A 26,719-nucleotide genomic window follows, 5' to 3' on the forward strand; every position below is an offset into this window, starting at 1 on the left:
AATCGAATCCATGTGCTTGGGCGTATCCCTTAGCTACGAGTCGTGCCTTGTAGTGATTTACCGAACCGTCGGCATTATATTTTACCTTATAGATTCATCTACAACCGATTTCTTTCTTGTGTGTAGAATGGGAAACGAGATCCCATGTTCCATTTTTGCATAGAGCTTGCTTTTCTTTGTTCATAACATCGATCCATCGTGGATCCCTAGCGGTCTCGGAAAAGGTTTTCGGTTCTCATATTGTCGCCACCTTCATCATAAAGGCATAATGATATGCCATATACTCATCGTAGTCGAATCGGCTAACCAGGTTTTTCTCTCGGGTGGAACGACAAAGCTTCTTGCTTGCATAGATTAAGGCTTTCTTTGCTCCATTTGTCCGGATGATTGGGATGTCAAGGCCTTCAAACTCACCGTCAAGGGAGTGAGTTGACTCATTGTTGATTGGATCTTCGTATACTGGCATTTTGGCCTTCCCTTTGTCTAGTTTCTAACTCAGCCAAGATGTGCTTTGATCTCTCAGTGTCTCCTAAGGTCCACTCAATCTAGTAGTAATTAGACTTTCTTTGAACATGCACCTTAGTCAATGTTCGTCTTCTATCTCTTGTTCAGCCAATTCCGGGTCGACTGAGGTTGGAATCGGAATTGTCTCTGGTTCATACCAGGATGTTGACTTGTCGAAAATGACGTCTTGACTTACTTGAACTTTTCGGGTGGATGGATTGTAACATTTGTACCCCTTTTGTTTGAGTGAGTAGCCTACAAGGGTACATTTCTCCAACTTCGGATCAAGCTTTTGTCGCTTCTTGTCGGGAATGTGTACATATGCGATTGAGCCGAATATTCGGACATAGGATAAATCCAACTTCTTTCCGAAGAACTTCTCGTGAGGTGTTATGTTGTGTACCCTAGAGGTTGTACATCCATTCATTAGATAGACGGTTGTGCTAGCCGTGTCTGCCCAGTACAATTTCGACAGGTTCTTCTCGTTCATCATTGCCTTTGCCACCTCTACTATCTACTGATTTGTGCGTTCGGCTACTCCATTTTGTTGAGGTGTGTGTCGGCATGAAAATTCTTGTCAAACTCCTTCCTTTCGAAGATACGCTATAAATTCGTTTGAGAAATATTCCTTGCCCCCATCCGATCAAAGGCTTCAGACATGCCGACTTGTGGCTTTTTCAACTTCGTTTTTAAACTTTGGGAAGTGTCTAAACACTTCGCTCTTTTGTCGCATAGGGTAAATCTAGGTATGCCTGGAAAAGTCGTCAATAAACGTGACATAATATCGACAACCGCCGAATGTTGCCATCTGGGCTGGTCCTTATACATCTGAATGTACTACATCCAAGATCCCTTTGCTCACATTCCTCTCTTAATGGTTGTCGGTGTTCTTTGCTGAATTGGTAGGCTTCACATACACCAACTATCTCCTTTTCGGTAAATGTCGGGAGTCCGATTACGACTTCTTTTGACTGCATTCCTTTAAGCTTTTGGAGATTGATGTAGTCAATTTTCTTGTGCCACAGTTTCAAGTCGGTTTTGACTTTGAGGCCTTTGGCGAACATAACCGACTTCACCTCGTTCAATTCAAGGATGAACATTCGGCCTTCTCTTCGACCGTGAGCGATTAATCGACCTTCTTTCTCAATAAAGCACCCTTCATTATTGGATAGTACTTGCCTTGTTCGATTATTTGGCCTATGGAGACCCGGTTTTTCATCATGGTTGGGAGTCGGGACATGTAGTACGTTCTTTAGGTAGGATTGTTTACCGTTGTTCCCAAATGGGACATTTCCGATATGCAAAATCGAATGAGTTGTGTCGTCTCCGGTTTCGACATAGTCGGGTTGATCGGGCTTTCTCAACTCTCGGAACCAATCTTCGTGAGACGTCATGTGATTGGACACTCCAAAGTCTACAAACCATATATCTTCTGGGGAAGAGGTACTAGTTGAGCCCTGTGCCGACATCGAATACACTTTATGCCTCATTACGAACATTCCGCCATGATTGTCATAATCGGAATTCGTGGCATAGTTTGTGAGTTGTTGGTTAATCGAAGCCGACTCTCATTTCTTCTTTCGGCACTCCTCTTCGTAGTGGCCGAGTTTTCCACAATACCCGTATTTGATCGGGCTGTTTTGATGGCTCGGTCCTGTAGGATGGCTCCCCCTTCTACCGAACTCCCTAGGAGTATTTTTGGCCTCTTGCCAATTGATGGGAATTGCATTCTCGGGTCGGTTGATCCTGTCGGCCTTGACCAAATCGGCCTATGTTTACTCGGTCGAATTCTCTTCCATCATCCGACTGGGAGTAGAGCATCTGACCATTGGGTGCATTACTCCTTTGTCGAGCATGATTTTCTTCCACCAATAGTATCGACTAAAGGTCGAAAAAGGAACGTGGAATCTCCCTTGCAAGAATGGTCGATCTAATCATGACAAATCGTGGTGCTAAGTCGTTGAGGCATATTTGCACCATTTCTTCATCGTCGATGATGATATTGATTGACCCGAGGGCATCACACAACTGCTTGATCTTTAAGGTACATCTAGTGATCGAGATATCCCTTTGTTGTATATTGTTTAGCTCATGTCGGAGTTGGCATCACACAACTGCTTGATCTTTAAGGTACATCTAGTGATCGAGATATCCCTTTGTTGTATATTGTTTCGTGCAGCCATGTTGGCTGTGCAAATCTTCTTGAAATTACCCCAAGCTTCTTTTGGCATTTTTGCCTCTCGAATATAGACGAGCATGTGATCTTGAATGCATGATGCAAGGCAATACAACACACGGCTCACGGCCTGCTCCCAGCCTGGGTAGTCAGCATGTGTTGGGTTGGGTTGCATTTCGTGAGCTCCTTCGATACAACTCCAATAACCTTGTCCGACAAGGTATTGATGCATCTTGTATTCCCAGGATGCGAAGTTTGTCCTATCGAGCTTCTCTGTAGGAAGACCGCTTCCTATTTGAGTGTTCATGGTGTCATTTTCTTCTCTGTAGTTGAACCGGTTTTATTGATCGTCGGTGTGTAGCACAACATAGTTGAATGAGTTTGATCAGACAACCACATGCTCTGATACTATGTAAAGAATCGGAGTGTAGCAGAAGATGTGCAGCGGAGATGAACTGTGTGTGTGCAAGTGTACGACATGCTCTGATACTATGTAAAGAATCGGAGTGTAGGAGATGATGTGCAATGGAGATGAACTGTGTGTGTGCACAGAGAGAGAGAGAGAGAGAGAGAGAGAGAGAGAGAGAGAGAGAGAGAGAGAGAGAGAGGAACTTAGAACAAGAAGCTATATTAGTGAAAAATATGATTACATCCAACAGTAACTAAGTTACAAGGAGTTGGTTTAAATACCAACTAGTCTAGGGCAATTGCCCTTTCTACTAATTACAAAACTAGCCTAGTATGATGTCCACTGGATAGTGTGAACACTATCTCTATGGGAAGTTGAGTTCAATTCTCAACAACTAGGATACAATTTTAAGAAAGTCATTTTATCTACCAACCTCATACATTACATTATGAAAGTGAAGACGCTTGAAAGTGCTTTACAAGTTTGGGTGTGGTCAAGGATAATGAAAATTATCAAAAGCATTGGCATGAGTACAAACTATTTTTCATTTGTATAATGAAAAATATGGAAAGTTATTTGATAAAAATCCAATCATGATAAAAAACACAAATTTCGGAAAGATAATGTATGTTAAGTACCTGCTATCCAAGACAAGAACATGTGAAGACATTGGCACTAGGAATATACATAAATCTCAAGAGGATAGAGTACATCTCACGTACAACTTGTAGCCAAATGGCCTAACCTCGTTGTGGCAATGAACAATAAAGAAGATCTTGTTGTACTTTTATTAGATTTTAAGAAGGTATATGACAGAGTTGATTGGGACTTCATGGAAGGTTCGTTTTTGAGATTAGGTTTTCCTGCTCAATGGATTAGGGTTGTAGCTTCCTTTTATCGTGAGGCCTTTAGTTCAATCTTGGTAGCCGGTGAGCAAACTAGAAAATTTTCTATTTCATGTTTTGTACGTCAAGGTTGTCCATTGGCCTTATTCTTGTTTTTGCTAGTAATGGAAACATTCTCAATGTATTTAAATTCTTCTCAAGTTTCTTTGAAGGGTTTGCCTTTGCCTGCCATGCAACAACAACTGTTGAATGCAGAATTTGCAGATGATATTGCAATTTATGTTCAAGGTAATGATGAAAATTTAAGTAAATTGCAAGAAGTAGTGGAGGAATTATGTTTGGCCTCTAGAGCAAAGATACATTGGCATAAATCTCTTGGTTTTTGGGTATCACAAAATTCCTGGCCTACTTGGATGCCTTCGCAGGAATTCAAGTGGGTTCTTGATGGAACCACTACTCGTTACTTAGGCTGCCAAGTGGGACTTCGTGTTACTACAGATATGTTAGTTGCTCCTCTACTTGTAAAATTAAGGAGAAAATTGTTGCTTTGGGATTTCGTTATCCTGTCACTTGCAGGTCGTGTACTTGTAGCTAACCAAGTTCTTTTAGCTACTATTTGGTATATTGCTTCTACTACGTTGTTTGCTAGATCGTGTATTTTATAGATGCAACGCCTCATTCGTAATTACATTTGGGGAGTAAAAACAGGTCAAGATAAAAGGCCTAAAGTAGCTTGGGTAGTATTGATTGCTCCGCGACAAAATGGTGGGTTGGGGCTGGTGGATCCAGAAGGCTTTGCTTTCTAAATTTGTGTGTAGAGCTATGTTGCCAATGCAAGGTGTTTGGAGTCGTTTGATGATGCATAGGTTGTCTACTCTGTGTCCGACAATAGGAGGAAAGTGGCAACCATCATTAAGATGGGCCTTTATTCAGAATTTTCATTTGTTTAAAACAACCTTATCAGAAGATAGGTTTTTTGTTGTCACCGGGCTAGACAAGCCACTAACACAGGGTATCCCTTTAGAACACTTCACCAAAGGGGTGGTACGGTAAGGTATGTGCAAACCGTGATACAGGACTGATCCTTCCCGGTCACTCTCCGGAATGATTAACTTGATACACGCATATGATAATCACATTAAGCACAGAACGGTGTTAACAAGATACACAATATGTAAAGACACAACACTTCTCTATTAATTATCCGTCCTCAATTACATCATCTCCGGATCCTTTTATAGGTATCTGGTTGTGCTACAAACCGATGCCAACTGGCAACCGGCTACAAATCGGTCCAGATCTGGATCGGCATACCGATTCCGGGTCCGTCCGTCCGATCTTATAATTATCATAATTTATCTAATTACAACTCCCAAAACCAAATCCCCTTTCATACTCTGGCCTAACGGGCCAACACATGGCACGCCCGTGCGACAGTACATTGTACGTCGAACCCATGGTTAGCCCCTTCATTCATCCTCCAAAATGTCCAGAATGCTCTAGTCTAGGGGTTCCAACGGTTCATCGGGTAGTTGCTCCATCGGCTGTTGTTGTTGCTCCTCCGGTTATAGTTGTTGTTGTTGTTGTTGGTCTTCAATATGCTCTTCCTCTCTGGCTCTATTTGTATCCGGCTCTACTATTCTCGGCGCTACTAGTCTTGGCACCATGTCCGTCCGTCCGATCTTATAATTATCATAACGATCTTATAATTGTTGTAATTATCTAATTACAACTCCCAAAACCAACTCCCATTTCATACTCCGGCCTAACCGGCCAACAGTTTTTAATGGAATTCTCACAAGTTGGTAAGCTGTTAAAAAGCTTCTATTTCGGAAGGTGCCTTCGACAATGGATGACTTGTTGAGACAGCCTTTGACCTGGAATTTTCTCTTTTCAAATACAAGGGGTTTTCTGTTTGGTAGCCGTCCTCGGTTGAATTGGGCTTCTATGGATGCATCAATAGCAAGTAATGTTCTATCACGGGGATGTTATGTTATGAATCAACCGTTACAATCTCTGTCGAGGCTTTCAGTTCAAGGAAGTGTTATTATGTGTAATGATATGCAAGTGGCATTGGACAATTTATGGCTTCATGGTCCCCCTCTAGCAATCATATTTGGTTTGGTTATTTCTCTCCTTTAAAAGTTATTCTAGGAGCTAAAGTAATTAACACTACGGGTGATGTAATATACTTTAATGTGGATGATGATGGTAGGTTGTGGCATGTATTTTCTGCATCAGATGTGTGGATGTTCGCCAATGTTTCAGCGATTCAAGTAGTTGCAAGATCTAAGAAAAAATGGTTCTTGGATTCACCCTTTCAAGAATGCTTACGGTGTTGTTCATTGTGGGTTTTTAAAAAAAAACTGCTTTATAATTTGAATTGGGATCCAGCTGATTATCAATGGAAAAAACCGAGTGCTAGTGGAAATGGTAAACATTTGGAGTTTTCCCAGTATTTGGTTAAGCTAGGTAGAAATTTATTATTGCAATCAAAGTATAAATGCCCTGCTACCGTGAAGCATTGGACTGCAAATAATGTGAATGCATTGCAACTTACAAAATTCTGGAAATGGTTGTGGTGTATGCAGTTGCTGAAAAAAGTGATTTGTTTTCTTTGGTTGTTGATGCATTATGCTCTTCCTGTTGGTGATTGGTTGAGGCAAAATCAACAATATGCTTGTGGAATGCATTGTGGTGCATCTATGGAATATTGTTTGCCTTGGTTTTGGTTATGTCCCAAAATCAAGCAATTTTGGAGTAAGTTGTTTTTATTATTGAGACACCAGTATTCTCGTTCTATTTTCTCGTGGGGTGCAGTATTATGGGGTATCCTTCATGGAGATGTTATGAAGTATGAAAGTATGCATGTTTCTCATGTCTTTCACTTTTCCCATGGGTACATCTATCTCACTTCATTTCCATCTTTTATTCCACGGTTTAGAATTGAAATTTTGATTATTTGGTGTACTATTACGTCATTAGCTCTTTGAACAATATAGAAAATGAGATGTGAGGTTGTTTTTAATAATGCTCACATACATCTTAGAACCATGCGTATTGAATTCTGGTTGTTATTTGTCCATACCATACATGGGCAATATGATGATCTGTAGGGTTCGGTTGATGCTCTAAGGCAACGTGAAGTGGACTTTAAGAAACGGTGGCAAGGGCTTCACTTATTTTCAGATACAACTTCTGGTATGAGGTGGAATTATGCCATACCTTCGTTTTTATTGCATAGCTTGTAGCTTGTGTGCTCCTCTCGTTTCTTATATGATATCATTTGTTTGATCAAATGTTGGTATTAGTTTTTGTATTACAATAGAGGTGAGATGAAACGTCTCCTTCTATTTTCTATATGTACATTTCTCATGTAATATACTAAGGTCTATCTTTCTTGCAAAAAAAGAAGAAGAAGCAATAAAAGTCTTGTTTTTGTATCTTTTGTAGTTACTTCTTGGATTTTCTCCTTTCATATAGTTGTACTAGAGCTCTAACTCTTTTCTATCAATCGTTAACTTGAGCTAAAGAGTGATTACAGCTAAGTGTTAATTAGCCAAACCCTAATCACTCTACCTCTTGTATGTGTGTCGTACACATCTTTATAATAGAAGCGATGTTCTTCTTCTTGTACTTTGTATGTGTGTTTAATGATAATCTTATACTAAGAGAGAGTTAATGTGAGAGAGGATGAGTGTAAGAACTAGTTACACTAGGGTTGCGAGACAAGAGGCTCAACCGTGATTGACAACCACTCACGTCTGGTTTGCTACTAATTGGGCAAATGGAGGTCTGGATACTTTGTCTAACGATATCATTGTGGAGGTATAGCTCCATCAATTCATAGAGTGTGTTGTGTTGTGTGCATAGAAACCACACATCCATTTGAGCTATTGACAGGCGTAAGACCGACGATTAAACCATTGAATAATTTTTCTTAAACTCCTGAAGCTAGCCTTTGCTAACCTTACAAGAGACCAAGAGGCATTATTTTCTATTTGTGTGTTAGTATGTTATACATTTTCTTGGCATTTAGGTTTCTTAATAATCCACAAAGGTTGCCCGAAGTTAACTTGCTAACCATTCGGTTTTTTTTTCTGTTTTTTTTTTCACACTATAAATTTCTTTCAAACTTTTTTAAGGTTTCGACATTGTACATGGTTAAACACTATTTTTTGTACTAACCACTAATTATAATTTTTTCTTAACATGAACTTGGCTAATATCAATTTTCAAACACCAAATATCAATTTTCAAAAGGCTAATAGTCACAAAGAACAAGCCCTCAACTCTAAAGAGTTTTTTGATCCACACAAACACAAAAACAATTTCTCAACCTTAAACAAAAATAAATAAATTGTCAGGTGCGGTTCATTACCCCTTCCCCCTCACTCTAATCAAATACCTTTTTGACACTTTAATGATACTTATGCTTCTTTATAGGGTGAAGTACCAATGCCAAATGGTGTGGAAGTATGGGGCAATACCATCCGTAAGTCTAGTTGGAAAGACTTTGAAAATGTAAATGCATTTTCTTGTAAAGTTTCTCCAACTCAAGAAACAAAAATCGTAGATCCTACTACTTGAGATTATAGCCATAGAAAGGGTTGTTGAATACATGCTTAAGTTTCAAAAAAGTCCTGTGCATTGACTTCCTAGAATCTCATAGGGAACAGGGAAAAGGTCTAAAATACGCATAAATGCAAACTTTTGTGTCTCATTGGATGCAAGATATAAAAAAATGGTTTGGAAGGTGGGATGTAATACACTTGTTTCGTGACGTGCCAATAGATTCCTACGTGATTGAGGCCTTTTTGCAATGCCAATGTATCATGACACAAAAAATGGGAAGGCTTATGCTACTACAAAACCATATTCTTCATTGGATGTGGAAATCTCACACATCAAATGTTGGCACTCATCCCATTGTCTACCATCTAAACGATAACTTCCATATAACTTAGCTCACATTCACTATGATGTAAGATGAGGTGTTGTAGCACAAGTGATGAGAGTTGTCGATTGTGCACACTTTTCCCTAAACACATTTGGGAATTTGCATATCAAATTTTGATACAATGCCGCAAACCTTGTCCTTGCACAAATTTCTCTCATAATCATAACATGCACTTTCAATTGGGACAATTCATTAGTAAACTTCCTTAATATGAAATGTGAACACCACCACATCATACATACTAAAGCCCATCTCATTGTTTGCCATCCAAACCATTGCTTCATGCAACGTAGCTCACACATGTGTGAGACAAAGCGTTGGGTCACAAGTGATGGCAGTAATTGGCATTGCACATTTTGCCTAAACAAGTTGGAGAGTCTAAGGATCATACTTTTATACAATGCCCTACCTTTGATCACATCTGACTTTGCTTTCCACACATCTTCGACCAAACCCAATCCTTTCACAGACATCTCTCACATTCATGGTGTGCACTCTTGATTACAACATTCGATATTAAAGTTTTTGAACATCAAGAATCACTACTCACTTTCACACGTACTACGTGAAAATGTTATATTTTTCGGTCTCATAGGTCATATTTTTTTCCTTCACAAAATATAATAAAATCCATCTACCCATATCTCTGAACAACCTAAATTTGAAGAAATCTAAAGGAAAATTATTGGTATTTGTAGCATTTTAACCGGTATGGATACATTATAACCACCAATTTGACCACTTAAATGTGAGAAAGGTCATATACTATCATTCTTATTGATAAATGTCTTGATTCTTTAGTGTAGAAAACATTCAATGGACTAATCGAAAAGCATGAGATCTTCAAGGTATAAAACCAGAACTGCTGAAATAAAGGGGATAAGAAACATATGCTTGGATAAGAAACACACCAATCATGTTGCCAAACACAACAATCACATACAAATTGGAGGCAATGGTTGTGAGAATTCTCATATGGTGAGGTTATTTGGATGCATGACACAAACAACACTAACTGCATGGGCTTAAGCGAACAACCATCCAGCCATCATATGAATTTTGCTCACAATTTCACACATTTGAGAATATGAAGGTAATACATCATGTACACATAAATATCAGTGTTTCAAGTTTCCATTTTGCATTTACCACATGTAAATTGTCAGTAGGTTATGCTTCAGATAGCCGGCATTTGATAGGGGGTAAAACAGGAATAATGAGCCATATGAAGCATCCCCCACATTCCAAATTGGGGCTGACATTTCTCCAAATTATTATCTACACCGAAAGAATGAATTCAATTCTACATTTAAAAGAATGAATTCAATCAAGTGTAACACATCAAAGTATTGGTAGTGTGCCCTTCAACAATTTATTAATCCCCAAGCTCCAAAACTGAATCTAGACATCACTAAGGAATTCCCAAGTTTTAATTGAATACACAATATGGTTGTCCTTGGCCCATCCTCTTTACCACACTGAAAATGCACATATATACTCGAATGATTAGGTTGCTTTTATACTTTTAACTTTTCCATCGGCTAAAGGGCAAGTATCTAAAATGTCAAAAGCCAAAGAATTTGAAACCTCACATCCAACCACCAATATTGACGACAATAATATTTTAGTAAGAGCATGTAACTTCCATTCATTTTGTACACTTTTTATCTGCACTTAAATCTGTGTTATTCATTCAGCATCAATCAATTCATTGAGCAGGAAAGCAGATTTCTTCAAAATCGGATTTTACTTACATACCAAATTGTGGAAGCATTGATTGCTCAATAAACTGCAGCATGTACATGCTAAAACCTTACAACCAAACGACTTCAAGCATCTAAAACGTAAAAAGCCAAAGAATTTGAACCCTCATAACCAACCACCAATATTGGTGGCAATCATATTTTAGTAAGAGCATATAACTTCCATTCATTTCATACACTTTTATCTGCACTTAATATCTGTGTTATTCATTCAATATCAGTCAGTCCATTGAACAGGAAAGCAGATTTCTTCACAATCGGATTTGACTTAAATATGCATTTACGTACCAAATTGTGGAAGCAATGATTGCTCAATAAACTGCAGCATACACATTCTAAAACCTTTCTTACAACCAAACAGAATTCAGAGGTAAGATATTTGTTAAAGCCAAATTAGATAAATGAGAACACTCACCTAAACCCTACTTCACCTCTTCAGGGAACACAGTAGCTTTACCAATCAAATAGCAACCATACGGTTACAATACAGCTAATGGGGATGAATTCACATTCTCACTCTGTGTCTTTATTAGTAATCTCATCAAGTCTTACCAAAATTTGGGAAGAACTAATCGTCCCTATGGATTTATGATCAGATTTGTTCGATGTTACAAGGCCATGACAAAACCTTCAGGGTAATGTGCCTGATTCAGCAATAACAACGTTCTTCTCCGGTCTGTCCATCCGATCAGTTTTTTGTGACTCAATTTTCTGCACTACATCCATGCCTTCTAAGACTTGTCCAAAAACCACATGTCGGTTGTCAAGCCATGATGTCTAGATAAAAACCAAAATCAGTATAAACCACATGTAGAATAACTTTAAAATTCAGTTATGTGGATCAATAGTATATCTGCATTCCGGAACACAACTTACTGAGGCTAAACTAAGTTACATGGGTCAATTAGTCTCAAGTAATTACGTTTCTACATTATAAAACATTCAACTTACTGTGGATCAATAACAATGAAATGAATTAAACATAGCTACATTCAACTTACTGTGGTCATTACTATTTACATGAATAGCTACATTTCTACATTCCAAAACATAATTTTACTAGGGATCAATTTATCTCTAGTACAGTTTCAAATTTCATATAAATTGATTAAGAATTGAGGAACTACCTGAACTGTGCAGATGAAAAACTGGCTTCCATTAGTGTTTGGCCCAGCATTAGCCATGCTCAAAACTCCAGGCCCAGTGTGAACCACTTAAAAACAACAAAAATAACATGTTTTAAGTATGCAAAACCTTTGTACAGAAAAACTTCAAATCATATCTAGATTGCCGCCCTACATTTGAAGTTTTCATCATTGAACTTTGCACCATACACACTATATCCACCTCTTCCCTGCGTAATGTAAAAACAAATAACAAACTCAATCAAACATACAAGTTATGCTCAATGGATAGCAAAGATGGTTTATCTAAGGTTTACATTCCAAATTTTTTTATTGATGTATAGATTTACATATGCAGTCTCGTGATCAGCAGTAATTGAGCCTTATCTATATAGCATACTTACATCACCGCGTTCAAAGTCACCCCCTTGAATCATGAAATTTTTAATCACCCGATGAAATTGAGATCCCTTATAACCAAATCCCTTTTCACCTGTTCATCAATAAGAACCTTGTGATGTGTAAAAATTTGTTGCAAGAAATAATGAACATGATTCTTTCAAAGAATATAGAATCAGGATGCGTTAAAACAGCATGGTGCAACAGCAATTGTAGATACTCTTAGTCACATAAAAGCACACATAAGATTCTGAAGACCTTCATGTTAAACTATGCAATGAAATTGGATATTTGGTAGATGTATTCACCGATGGGTTCAAACTGCATGACTCAATAACAATTGTAGATACCTTTAGACCATAAAAGCATGCATAAGTTTCTGAAGAACTGTGTTAATCTACAAAATAAAATTGGATACCTTACAGATGATGTATTCTTCAATGAAACACTTGTATGTCACTTATCACATAAGCAAATACATCAGATTCCTCAGATAGATCATTAAAAGAATCATATACTTAGAAAAGTTGTAAATATTATTAGCTAATAGGAAATAAAATTTATGCCCACCAGTTTCATAATCAGCAAAATGTGTCCTAGACCAAGACACATTTCATAATGTATCTATGAAATTGTTCTGAAACCCAAAAGCATGCATTACCATGCATCTATTGTTTCCAAAATTACATTTTTATTTTTGGGTACGTCATCAAATCAACACAAGTTGAATATAACATACCTGTACAAAGTGCTCGGAAATTCTCTGCGGTTTTTGGCACATCATCTCCGAACAAACCGACAACTATCCTACCAGCTGGAGTTCCTCCAATCTCAATGTCGAAGTAGCACTTTGTTGTAACCTTAGCTTGTGTTGCAACTTCCTATGACATGCATTTGAAAACAGAAAAAACTTCCAAATTTTTATGACTAGTGGTAGGTTTCACGTGAGAGTACTCACAAACAAAACAAGAACGTTGACAGACTCTTGTAGATAAATCATAATCATGCGAATTCCCATGTACACTAACATAACGCTAACATAGATACAAAGATTTGTGACCTGAATCGTGTGCAATATAGTTGCATGCAAGCAATAGGAGAAACAACAGACAATCGCATGTAAGTACATTTGACTCGCGTGTAAGCTAATTGGCCAAATCAATGCATGTGAAGAAAGTTCTTTATTTTTCCAATAGATTTTATGGATAACCTCATCTACAGCTGTCTAACACGTGAAGGCATATGAATTCATAGAAATTTGTAAAAACTGCCCAGGAAAGACAATCTCAATAACTGTCTGCCATTTCAATGCACGAGTCTTAAGAAAATGTGCACAAACTTGAAATGAAATGTATAGTAGGATGCAACTTTCCTAGAGAATTGTGAAGAAAATTAACTAAAAGCATACAATTTATTTGAGAATTTGTATTATCCTCTACCATAGAATGTGAATCATCAAAGAAATTGCAAAGTCTTTGATGTTTTTACTTCCATAGAATGTCAAACGTCTACAAAACTCTTTTTCCTTTCCATATAATGAAAATTCTCAAAGATTTGATTTTACCTGTGCCATCGCTTTGACAGGAGTGCTGCAGAAGCTCCTTTTGGGAGTAAGATGAACAGAAGGCACTGAAATGCGAACTCCACCATTTGCAAATGAAGCAGAAGAAGACGAAGAAAGGAAAACGTTTCTCTTCGAATTCACTAGAGAACTCGAACAGAAGCATACGCATCTTCCTAACGCCACATTTTCCTGATTAAAAAAAGACAAAACCAAAAGGATTTCTTACTTACGCTCTCAAATAGATGCAAGGGAAAGAAAGAATTGGTTGGCTTTCTGTGTACGAAGAGGGAGACATGATCCCGAAACACATCTCTCTGATTAAAAACAAAAGATAAGATAAAGTTCATCGACAAAGAAGAAAGAGGAAAATAAATTTTGACGGAGGATAAAGACATTTTCCAGCGAGAAAAACAAGCTGATTTCTTCTCAGATTAATAGGAAGGAGGTTATTTTGGTCAGGAAAAGGCGATTTTGAAAGAAAAAGAAAGGCATGCTTGAGCAGGTGGGAAGCTTCTTTCTTCTTCTACTACTACTACTACTTCTTCTCTGAAAAATCAAAGGAAAAGGCGATTGATCATACACACACACACACACACACACACATGGTAAGCTTCTTTTCTTCTTCTTCTTCTTCTACTACTACTACTACTTCTTCTCTGAAAAATCAAAGGAAAAGGCGATTGATCATACACACACACACATGGGAAGCTTCTTTTCTTCTTCTTCTTCTACTACTACTACTACTTCTTCTCTGAAAAATCAAAGGAAAAGGCGATTGATCATACACACGCACACATGGGAAGCTTCTTTTCTTCTTCTTCTTCTTCTACTACTACTACTACTTCTTCTCTGAAAAATCAAAGGAAAAGGCGATTGATCATACACACACACACACACACACACACACACACATACACACATGGGAAGCTTCTTTCTTCTTCTTCTTCTTCTTCTACTACTACTACTACTTCTCTGAAAAATCAAAGGAAAAGGCGATTGATCATACACAAACACAGAGAGAGAGAGAGAGAGAGAGAGAGAAGGAGGAGGAGGAGGAGGAGGAGGAGAAAGATATGAGTAATTTACCACGCCGATAGTGCTGCTGAAGGAAGCCATGGAAGGAAGGGAGGAGATAGAGCTTGGACCTTCTTTCTTTCCTTGCTTTGGGCCTGCCTGCCTTCCTTCCTTCCTCTGTGTCTGTCTGTCTGTGGGTTCTGTATGAATGGAATGGAATGGAATGGTATGTAATTTTACATAGAGATAGAAGACATAAAGAAGATATACATAAGAGTGACTGAAAAATGACTGCCTCTTGTGAATAGGAGGAGGGAGGGGTTTCTTCTTTACCACACAAAATTGGGAGGGGAGGGGTTTTTACCTCCTCTTTCTTCTTTCTTCTTCATTCCTATCCAAACAAAAACTACTCTCTGGGTTATCCACACACACACACACGAATGGGTTTGCGCCTGGCCCGCCCCGCCCATAACAAAAAGCAGATGTCCGCCCACCCACTCAGACAATGCTCATGCAATGTGTCTGCTTCCTCCTCTTTGTTGTGGGCTCCATGGGGGGGGGGTTGCCTGGTCGGAAGGCAACGGGGGCGGCCTAGCTTGTCTCATTGCCCAGCTTGTGCCGCAAACATGACATAGAGGAACCAACGAGACGAGATCCCTGACTAGGCGTAGATTGTTGCGGAATGATCGATTGATCGATGCTTAAGGCAATGCTTTTGGCTCCGAAACCTTTCTCTTACTTCCAAAGGCCAAGTAGGTTCGAATTGAGTTCTCATACAATAAATCCATGTCGAATATCTATATAGCACAAATCATATCTAGGGTGCACGAACTCATTCCAAGATATTTTAAAACATAAATGGAGGTTGCAATTCTAGCCATACACTACCATATGTAGTTAATAAATTTCGTAAGATGGCTCAAAATTATATATAAATAGTCATCAGTTGCAAGGAACGTGTTAAATGCGTGCAAAACCAATGTGTTCACATCATGCATTGGCATACAATGTCTTGTTGGAAGTATTTCCGTCTTAAGACATGCCCTCAATCTTTATACAAAACTTAGACCAAAAATGTATAAATGTGCAAGTTGTAAATTTCGCATGAGCACTTGTTACTCATGCATGCAATTCCTATGCATCGTCAATAGAGGCACATCTATTATAATAGAAAAGCATGAGACCCATGTGTGTGGCATCCCCAATAGAACAATTCCAAAAGAAAGAAATAATTAAGAACCTGAAATAAAATAAAAAACATAAAGAGGAACACAAAACCATATATTGTTGTACGGTGTACCTCACCTTACAAATTAGATAAAGGAGAAAATATTGAAAAATATCTCATATTTGTTTGGTCACTAGATCAAGCATAAAATGATGATATATCTACTTCAAACTAAACGAGTTCAAACCTAACAAAGGCCCAAAAGCACTCATACATTATCAATACTACATAATTATGCCTATGCATTAGAGGAGCTGAGGAAATTGCATTGAGATTCCATATGAAAGTTTGTTGGTATACTAGGAGTATACGTGTAACAGACAATCTTTTCATCACAAAAGCTTGTAGTATTTCCATTTTTATCACGAAAGTTTGTCGTATTCCTGTGAAGGTCATTTTGTGATATATTGTTGTATGGTAATGAAAACAATACGATATGCTTGCATGATCTTGGTATGATATAGACATTGACATGCAACTAAAGGCCCTTATAACTAGCATATGCTTGCATAATCTTGGTATGATACATAACATCTTTCTATAAATAAAGATCCACCCACACAAGTGTTCATTATTTTCAAGATGGCATTGCCTGAGTTCTTGTAGTGTTGCTTTTTACCATGAATAAGATTACATTGAAAAAGAATATATTCATATGGGTGTATATTAGTACACATCACTATGTACCGGATTTGGATGACATTATCCTCAACAATTTCAAGGATTTCTTAAGATGAAGGTTGTTTACACATTGATTTTGCAATGCAAGTCTTAGCACATGTTCTTATTCCATTGCACTGACAATCTCCACAACATCGACTTAATGCATCAACTTAATCAAAACCACAAACCATTGTGTGGTAGAAGGGTAGAAGCATTAAAATTAGTGTTCATTACTTGATACCCAAATTTGGACTCCTAAGGAGTAGTTTAATGCGTCGTTCTTTGTCTCTTGCAAAACCACTATATATTGATTGAGGACATTTGTTGATGTAACAAGAAGCAAGTTTTATTTGAGAGATTAATGAAGTGTCCAAAATAATGACTTACTTCGTCATCTTCTTCTTTTTTATGTGTAAAAGAATGAAAGAGAATTCCTAAGAAAGAAGCCATCAAACAACAGTATCCTCTGATGTTGTAGAACAGATTTCCCCAGAGATATAATGGAAGTTGCGAAAAAACTACAACAAACAACTGTACACAAACATATAGAGAAAGTCTTTTTCAATTGTAACCAAGAATTTATACCAATTTTGTATTCTACCTATAACATGGGCTTCTTTTACCCAACCGAACATCATGTGAGAGGGTTTTTTACACATTGAAATCTCGATTCCGTAGAATGAATGGGCCAATCATTGTCCAAGTTATAGTTCATGTTACACAAAGTCAAGGCAATTGTTAGTTACAAAATATTGTAGAAGCACAGAAACAAAAAAAGGTGACTTTTTTATGGCTTCAATTAAACTTCTATAATTTGTTTTTATGTTTATACATTAGAAAACCTTGTTCCATCTTCAACTACTAAATTTCAAGAAGCTTGAATTTTCATGAGTATTTATTTGATTTGAGTTTTAGAGCATCAAAAAACCAATCAATCAATTTTTGCTCTATCACTTTTATGTAGAAAATCATTTTAATTTATTTGCCCTCTTTATGGTATGTGAGCAGAAATATTTCAACACCAATTTTCAATACCTTTTCCTTTCATAATGCTACAAAAGTCTTAGTGATGTGTTCAAATATTTCAAATACAGTTTCACAGAAATCTTTTGTGAAACCAAACAGATATCCAAATACCAAATGGACAAAGAGACTAGCTATAAACTGCTCCAACAATCCACTCGCTTGAAATTTTTACCCAAACACTTGCCCAGCCAACATCAATACTCCATCTGTATGCCATGATTATATATATAAAATAAATAAATAAATAAATAAATATATATATATATATATATATATATAGTTTTGAAAAAAGAGTAATTGCATGCCAAGAGAAAAAAATGAACGGAAATAACCCAAATTTTCTTTATTTCCATAGAGGTATTTAAGAGTTTTTCCTAGAAAAGAAACACCATCTGTTCACTTACTTGTGCATTGTCTCATGCAGGTTCCATCCAACAAATAGCATGGCAAAGTACATGGCCGCCATTGCGAACACAAGGTGAAAGATGTTATGTAAGATTGTCCCTCCTTATGCAAGAAGCGCATTATTGTGAGTTAGAGAACGCGTAAGAGCAAGAAAAACGTGTTGCAAGGGAAGTGTGACACAGAGAACAATAGCGAGCTAACACAGTGGTGGTGCACTTGGCTGAAACTGTGGTTTTAGATAACAACCTGAGAGTACATCCATACCAAATTAGGTTCTATCATTCTATGCCTTTATTTCTTCTTGTCTCATGGTGTAAAATTTCTGTTCACCATGGTTTTTCCCTAAAATAAGGGTTTTCCACGTAAATCGTGTGTTGCTTGTTTTTCGTTTGTTTGTGCCTCATTATATCTGTGGTTTACGTCTGAGTGTAAAATCTATCAAACTGGTATCAAAGCAAGATTCTAGATAGAAGGGGGTGTGAGTGGATTTATGGGGATGATTGTCCTAAACTCACAAAACTACTCAGACTGGAAGATCAAAATGGAAGATCTTCTGATAGTCAAAGATCTATATGAGCCTATAGAAAAGGAAGACATACTTAGAGGGGTAATAGAATCTGGGTGGAAAATAACAATCGACAACGGTTCGGTTCGGTTTGAGAGGGTCTAAACTGAACCGTTTAGAGATGTTGAAACCTAAACCGAACCAAATCGAACCATTAAAAAAAACTATTAAGCCATTAAACCGATAAAACCGCGGTTTCGCGGTTGAGTTTCGATTTCCAGCTTAGGACAAAATTTTAAAAATTTTAAAAATTTTCCCAAAATGTGAGAATAAGGCATGAAAATGAAAAGATGATTTAAAAACAAATTTTTTAAATTTTTTTTTTGAATTAAAAAAAATACAAAAATAAAAAACCGTTTAATCGTTTAAACCGCGGTTTTTAACTATTGAAACCGAACCGAAACTGAACCGAACTGTTAAAAAAAACCCAAACTTGAACCAAGATGAACCATTTAAACCGTTAAGCCACGGTGTTGTGGTTCGGTTCGGTTCAAAACCGTTGCCGATTATTAGTGGAAAACTCTAAATAGAAAGGCAGTTGCAACCATAAGACAGTGTGTAAACATTAGCGTTCTACAACATGTAGCAAGGGATACAAATGTTTATGAGTTATGTTGAGAATCAATCTCAACATAGCACAACGTGTGAACACACCTTTTAAGAACCTATGATTACTCAAAGGTCAAGAGTCACACCACTACTCTCTACACATTAACTATGATTCTATGACACATAACTAATGAGTTACATATTCCCCATGACTATGAGTCTTCACATTCCCCAAGAGAGAGAGTGGTTGTTGTAAGTTAATGAAGAGAGAGGGTGACTCTATATAAAGCACCCTCCTCATACTTCATACTAAGTTGGTTGTGACTCCTTGTAATGCTACATTTTCATTTATCATATTCTTCTTGTTAATATACATCTCCTTCTTCTTGAGTGCTTCATTTTGTCTCTTATCCATCTTGTGTTTCTCTCCTCCCCTCTTTCCTCTCACACATACACATAACACACATCTCTTCCGCTACACAGGAATCACCATTGATTCTTTACAAGTTATGGCAAAAACTCTCAACCCTCTACGAAAGGAAAAATGCCTTAAATAAAACTTCCCTAATGAAAAAAATAGTGAGACTAAAGTACGTAGATGGGGAGAGTATTGTAGAGCACACTTGGTCTTTAGACACCAACACAAAAGCCCACAACTTTCTGCTAAAGTCATCAATAAATGTGACAAAGTATTGTCCACCACGGTGTGATGGGGCATCCACATAACACACATTTGTGTGAACTAGTTCTAGGGCATGCTCTCTTCTCATCGGAGGCCTTGAGTTAAAGGTTGTTCTATTCTGCTTTCTAGCCAAGCAATCCACACACTTTTCAAGGTGTATTCCTTTCACTTCTAGTACGAAATCCTTTTCAACAAGGATATGCATTCCCCTTTTGCTCATGTGGTCGAGCCTTTTATGCCACAACTCACCATTTGAGTCACCCACCAAATTTGTTTCATCTTGGCACAATTTTGCATGCATTACATACTATGTGTTCTGTTTTTGGGCTCAAGCCACAATCAGGCTCCTTTACAGAACTTCCATGTACCATTACGAAAACCACTGTTGTATCCTTCATCGTCTAGCCGTCTAGCCGATATCAGATTCAATATGACATCCGAAACATGGCGTACATCCTTCAACATTAACCTACAACCAATAGATGTTAGCAAACACACATTTCCTACGCCCACAATCTTGCATTCACCGTCATTTCCCATCCTTACATAGCCATAGTTACCAGTTGTGTAAGATGAGAAACATTCTCTTTTGGGAGTTAGGGGGAATGATGCACCAGAGTCCACTACCCAAGAGCACTCAACATTTGCAAGGTTCACACTACCTTGTTCACAAATAAATAACATATCTTCTTCACTAGTTGCAATGGCTAAGGTGTTTTTATCATCAAATTTTTTTTCTAGGTTCGACCTCATCAGCCATACCTCTATCCTTCCTAGGGTGTCGACAATTCTTTTGGAAGTGACCAGGTTTCCCACAACAGAAGCATGTAGGTCTTCCTCTAGATTTTGACCTTGCATAATGTAAACGATTACTTGCGGAAGTGTTAGAAAACAGAGAAAGAAGAGAATACACAGACAGAGTACACGGGAGAGACAGAGAGAGCAGAACGTAAAAGCTATATTCAAAAAAACAATAAAACACTCATTGTATCTTACAACTGTGCTCAGTAGCACTATTTATACAAGTCCTCGTGGGACTGACAGAAGTACCGCGTAATTCAATGCTCACACGAGCATCTAACACTTACTACGAGACTATAACTGCCTAGTAGTCTAAACTAATACTAGGCTTTCGGTTACCGTTTGGATTTGGCTAACCGGATCCCTAGCTCACCGGCTCTATTGCTTGTCGGCTTACCGATCCGTCTCGCTTGCCAGCTCAGGCTTATCCAGCCAATCCAGCTCCAGTTGAGCTTGCCGCTCAACACTCCCCCTCAAGCTCAACTTGAGGTTGGATCCTAGTGTCGGCCTCTGTGGCAGTCGGTTCTTCCAACCGACTTCTCTTGGCGTCGCTCCGCCTTGCTCGCGCTCCTCGTCCGGTCCAGTCCCGTTTGCCGCGACCCTTCTGGTTCTGCGCGCCTCGACCTTCTCGGTCGGCATGTCTGCTCAATAGGCCCCTCTCACCTCCTTCGTTGCTATGACTCTGGCGCTTGCCGATCCGTCGGTTCCTCCGCGATGGCATTGAATCCTGTTGCATCCGTGTCTGCTTGGCCTTGAATTGATCCGGTTCTTCCGAATCTGTCTGTTGAACCGAATCAATTGTCTCCGATTCAATCAAGCTCTTGTCCGAATCGGTTGCTCCCGATTCGTCTTCTGGTTCCAAGCCCTTCACTACATCGGACCATGTCCGGGTCTTGACCTTCTTCCTTCGGTCGGCTCTGTCCTTCTTGACTCTGCCGTCGTTGCCGCTTGTTCCGACTTGTTCGGACGTGTCGACTTCCCTTGTCGACTCAACTCCTTTCTTCTTCTTGACTCTCCCTTCGTCGGTTCTTCCCTCACCGGCGCAATCGGCAGTCTCTTTGCCTTTGCCCGTTCCGGCGGTGTCTTTGCTTGTTCTCCCCCTCAAGTGTGGCACGTCCAGATGCTGAACACCAAGCATTTTGGTGAAGTGTTGCAACTTGTCCGATCCAAGCGGTTTGGTGCAGATGTCGGCAACTTGTCGATCCGTGTGAACATACCGAAGTTCGACCTCACCACTCAGGATACGCTCACGCACAAAGTGATAGTGCACTTCTATGTGCTTTGTGCGAGCATGGAATACGGGGTTCTTGGCGAGTTGCATGCTGCTGATGTTGTCGCAGTAGACCAGAATTGGGGTCGGGACCTCGATCCGTAGGTCTTGTAGCAGTGGCCGAAGCCAAATGGCTTCATAGGTGGCAAGGGTAGCGCCACGATACTCAGCTTCAATGCTCGACAGAGCAACTGTTGGCTGCTTTTTGTTGCTCCACGCAACAGTCGCGCTTCCTAGGGAAAACATGTAACCGGACGTTGATCGGCGATCTAATGCATCGTCAGCGCAGTCGGCATCTGTGTAACCAACCAGCTCTTCGGGTATACCGCGCCGGTATAACAGTCCCCGGTCCTTCATGCTGCTGACATACCGCAATATCCGTTGCGCACACTCAAGGTGCTCCATGGTCGGCTTCTACATGAACTAACTTATCATTACGACCGGATAATTGATGTCGGGTCGCGTGATAGTCAAGTAAATAAGGCTTCCGAAAATTTGTCGGAACCGTTTCTCGTTGCAGGCCGATCCGGAATTGGGACGAAGCTTCTGGTTCCGGTCCAAGGGTGTGGATACAGGTCGACATTCTGTCATGCCGAACTTGTACAGCATATTCAAGACGTAATGTCGTTGTGAGAGCAATATGCCGTCGGGCGTTCGGATCACCTCGATCCCAGGAAAATAATGAAGGTCCCCCAGGTGATTCATCTCAAATGCGTTCGAAAAATGGGACTTGACGTGGTTGACTTCTGGAAGTCCCGGTCCGGTGATGACTAAATCATCAACATACAACAGTATACATATCGGACCGGCTGAGCCTTGTCGGATGAACAACGAACAGTCCGATTTGGAGGCCACAAACCCCATCTTACGCAACCGGTGCGTGATCTTCGCATTCCAAGCTCGAGGGGCTTGCTTCAGGCCATACAACGACTTCTTCAGCCGGCATACCGCCGACTTGTTCATCTTCGATTGAAAACCGAGAGGCTGAGTCATAAAGACTTCTTCTTCAGGATCACCTTGAAGAAATGCATTCTTCACATCCATCTGATGAAGATGTCACCCCCTTGCTGCAGCAACCACTAGCACCACTCGAATCGTCATCATCTTCGCTACAGGAGCGAAGGTCTCGTCGTAGTCGATTCCGTGGGTCTGCGCGTATCCCTTCACCACTAACCGGGCTTTATACCGGTTAACAAAACCGTCGGCGTTGTACTTTACCTTGTATATCCACTTGCATCCGATCAGTTTACAATGACGAGGAGGGTCAACCAGGTCCCATGTCTTGTTGACATCAAGTGCCCGCATTTCTTCCTCCATAGCGGCACGCCAATTTGCGTCCTTGGCCGCTTCTGCGTAGCTCTCCGGCTCACGCACTTCCGCCACCTTAGTCATGTACGGATAGTGATGCGCCATGTACTCATTGTACCCGTACCGCTTGACGGGATCCTTCTGGCGGGTGGACTGGCGTAACTCATCGTTACCCGGTTTGAGGCCCTTCTTGGCCAGTTCGGTCTTCGTTGCCGAAGATCCACCTTTCTCCTTGCCGGAGTCGGATGCACATCGATCCGACTCATCGTTGCCGGTTTCGAATTCCGGCATCTTCTTCTTCCCCTTCTCTTTGCGCATGAACCGTCTCCTCGGTTCCTTGCACGGGGAGTGCACGACAAAGTCTCCACTACTCGCTAGTTCCTCATCGGACTGGTCAGATTGACTCAGTCTCTCGTTCGGCCCGCTCAACCGAAACAATTTCGGACTCTCATCTTGAGTCCATGCTTCATCATCCTCTACCTGGGCCGGTTCAGGCTCACTAGCCTCATCCTCCGGCATCAGGTCAGATTCGAAAGTCGGAGTCGGTAAGGAGTACCACGATGCAGATTCATCAAACTCGACATCTCGACTAACTCGGACCTGCCTTGTCCGGGGGTTATAACACTTATAACCCTTTTGCTCTTGAGCATAGCCGACTAGGATGCATTTCTCCGATTTTGCATCCAGCTTCCTCCGCTTCTCATCCGGTACATGCACATATGCAATGCTACCGAAGATCTTAAGGTGTCTCAAATTCGGCTTCCGCTTGAAATATAGCTCGTGAACTGACACCTTATCACCGATCTGGTTTTGGATGTAGACAACCGTTCGGACTACCTCCGCCCAGTAGAATTTGGGCATGCTCTTCTCCTCCAGCATTGCCCTTGCCGCATCGATAAGCGACCGATTCTTCCTCTCGGCAACACCGTTCTATTGCGGTGTGTATCTGCAACTGAACTCTCGCCGAATTCTCGTTTGCTGCAGATAGATGTTGAATTGGCTGGAAAAGTATTCATTCCCGCCATTCGACTGCAGGCATTTGATCTTCCTCTCCGATTCCCGTTCCACCATGCTTTGGAGACTCCGAAAACACTCGAAGACTTCACTCTTCCACTCAATGAGGTAGATCCATGTGTGCCGCGTATAGTCGTCGATGAAGGAGACGAAATATCGACTCCCGCCAAGACTAACATTTTGTGCCGGTCCCCACACATCCGAATGGCTTAGGTCAAGCTTGTTACGGCTCCGGTTACGTTCGGTAGGGAATGGAAGCCGGTGTTGCTTCCCGAGTTGGCAGGCTTCACATACTTGGGCCTTTCGGCCGCTGAACTTCGGCAAACTGAAAACAACTTGTTTCGCTTGCAGGTCTTGAAGCCTCCGGTAATTGACGTGGCCTATCCGCTTGTGCCACAGGTTGATGTCCGATTCGAACTTCTGTCCTTTTGCAAACAGAGCGGTGCCGACGTCATTGGTATCGAGGATAAACATCCTCCCGTCTTTGCGCCCTTGCGCAATAATTTGGCCCTCTTCCTCAATAAAGCACCTGAGGTGAGTAAACCGCACCTGCATCCCTTGGTCGACGATCTGTCCGACCGACACCAAGTTCTTCGTGATTGTCAGAACATGTAATATGTTCATCAGCTTCCCCTTCTGTCCGACGTGACTCAAAGGGACTTCTCCAACGTGCACGATTGGGTGAGGAGTGTCGTCTCCGGTTTCGACTACTCCTGGTTAATCCGGTTTCTCCATAAAGGAGAACCACTCTTTGTGGCTCGTCATGTGGTTCGACGCACTGGAATCAACATACCACACTTCCTCCGATTTGGAAGTGGTCTTCTTCATCAAGTTCACCTCGTGCTTCATCACCAAGGCTGGCTCGTTACCATTCTTGGATCCTCCCGATCCCTTCGCGTAGTGCGAGCTTTGTCGGGCATCCTTGGTGGCCTTGCCGGATCTTGATTTGTCCGAATCGGCGCGTTTTCTCCAGCACTCGCTCTCTCTGTGGCCCTTTTTGCCACAATACCAGCATTCTGTTGCAGTCTTCTCTTGCCGTCTTCCAATGCCGCCATGACTCGCCCTGCTCCCGGAGGGTCCAGAACTGCTGTCGGCATGGCACATTCTCCGTGCCTTTGTTCCTGGTCTTGCCGGCCACCTCCATTGCGTGCCGACCCGCCTCGTCCACCACGCCCACGGGACCAATCCGCTTCCGTGTACAACATCCGGTTGTCAATGGGTGCGCAAGTTGACACACTGGTGTGGTTCTCCTCTACAAGGAGCATCGATTGTAAGTCGAAAAATGATAGCGTATTCTCCCTTGTACATACCACCGTTCGGAACGCTCTGAACTTAGACGCCAGGCCCCCAAGACAGACCTGTACCATCTCGTCTTCCTCTACGGTAACGTTGATAGAGGCAAGCAAGTCACAGTTCTCTTTGATCCGGGCCGTGTAATCCGCCATCGACATGTCCTTCTGTCGGACATTGCTCAACTCCTGTCGGAGTTGCAGCTTCCGGGTTGTAGTGCTTGCGGCGAAAACCTTCTTCAGGTTTCCCCAAGCCTCCTTCGGCGTCTTGGCATCTCGGATGTGGCTCAACAGCTGGTCTCCGACACTGGACGTGAAGCAGTACATCACTCTGCTTGTCGATTGTTCTCACACTGGGAAATCCTTATGTGCCACATCAAGTGTTGTTTCGTTGGCTCCTTCGACGAAACTCTAGTAGCCATGCCCAAGCAGGTACTGGTGCATCTTGTACGACCAAGATGCGTAGTTGGATCTGTCGAGTTTCTCCACAGGGAGCGAGCTAGCCATCCCTCTATCCATCATTTCTCTGTTAGGGTTTGCTTTCAAGCGTTTGTCGGCTGCAGAGGTTCTCAACCCTCGCGCTCTGATACCATGTAAACGATTACTTGCGGAAGCGTTAGAAAATAGAGAAAGAAGAGAATACACGGATGGAGTACACATGAGAGACAGAGAGAGCAGAACGTAAAAGCTATATTCAAAAAAACAATAAAACACTCTATATCTTACAACTGTGCTTAGTAGCACTATTTATATAAGTCCTCGTGGGACTAACAGAAGTACCGCGTACTTCAATGCTCACACAAGAATCTAACACTTACTACGAGACTATAACTGCCTAGTAGTCTACACTAATACTAGGCTTCCGGTTACCGATTGGATCCGGCTAACCGGCTCCCCAGCTCACTGGCTCTGTTGCTTGCCGGCTTACGATCCGTCTCGCTTGCCGGCTCAAGCTTATCCAGCCGATCCGGCTCCAGTTGAGCTTGCCACTCAACACATAAGACTTATCTCTATTTTCAAGGCTTTTGTGTCTACTTCTTCCTCTACTAAGTTCTTGGGTCACATTAGCTTCCGATTGAGACAAGGCATTTTTATCCTTTCTTCTTGTCTTTTCATTTATAATACTTGTCTTTACTAGTTGTAAAGATAGATTGTCTTCTT

At 40.7% G+C, this 26,719-nt stretch overlaps 2 protein-coding genes across 2 annotated transcripts; both read right to left on the bottom strand.

The window, feature by feature from the left end:
* Window positions 1-10,949: 10,949 nt before the first annotated feature.
* LOC147862084 (peptidyl-prolyl cis-trans isomerase B-like) lies at window positions 10,950-14,961 on the bottom strand. The gene is made up of 7 exons (XM_087322354.1): window positions 14,831-14,961; window positions 13,745-13,933; window positions 12,920-13,061; window positions 12,186-12,274; window positions 11,957-12,011; window positions 11,785-11,870; window positions 10,950-11,434 (listed from the first exon to the last, which is right to left on the bottom strand). Exons 1-7 carry the CDS (start codon window positions 14,858-14,860, stop codon window positions 11,288-11,290), a joined length of 738 nt encoding a protein of 245 aa, XP_087178480.1. The 5' UTR covers window positions 14,861-14,961; the 3' UTR covers window positions 10,950-11,287.
* Window positions 14,962-16,994: 2,033 nt separating this feature from the next.
* Window positions 16,995-18,155, bottom strand: LOC147862085 (uncharacterized). The gene is made up of 3 exons (XM_087322831.1): window positions 18,080-18,155; window positions 17,807-17,881; window positions 16,995-17,352 (listed from the first exon to the last, which is right to left on the bottom strand). The coding sequence occupies exons 1-3, from the start codon at window positions 18,139-18,141 to the stop codon at window positions 17,301-17,303; spliced, it is 189 nt and encodes a 62-aa protein (XP_087178957.1). The 5' UTR covers window positions 18,142-18,155; the 3' UTR covers window positions 16,995-17,300.
* Window positions 18,156-26,719: the final 8,564 nt, after the last annotated feature.

Source organism: Azolla caroliniana, unplaced genomic scaffold (assembly GCF_043228905.1).
Source record: "Azolla caroliniana isolate FFs.n. ecotype wild unplaced genomic scaffold, voAzoCaro1.0.p SCAF_7, whole genome shotgun sequence".
NCBI classification, from domain to species: Eukaryota; Viridiplantae; Streptophyta; class Polypodiopsida; order Salviniales; family Salviniaceae; genus Azolla; species Azolla caroliniana.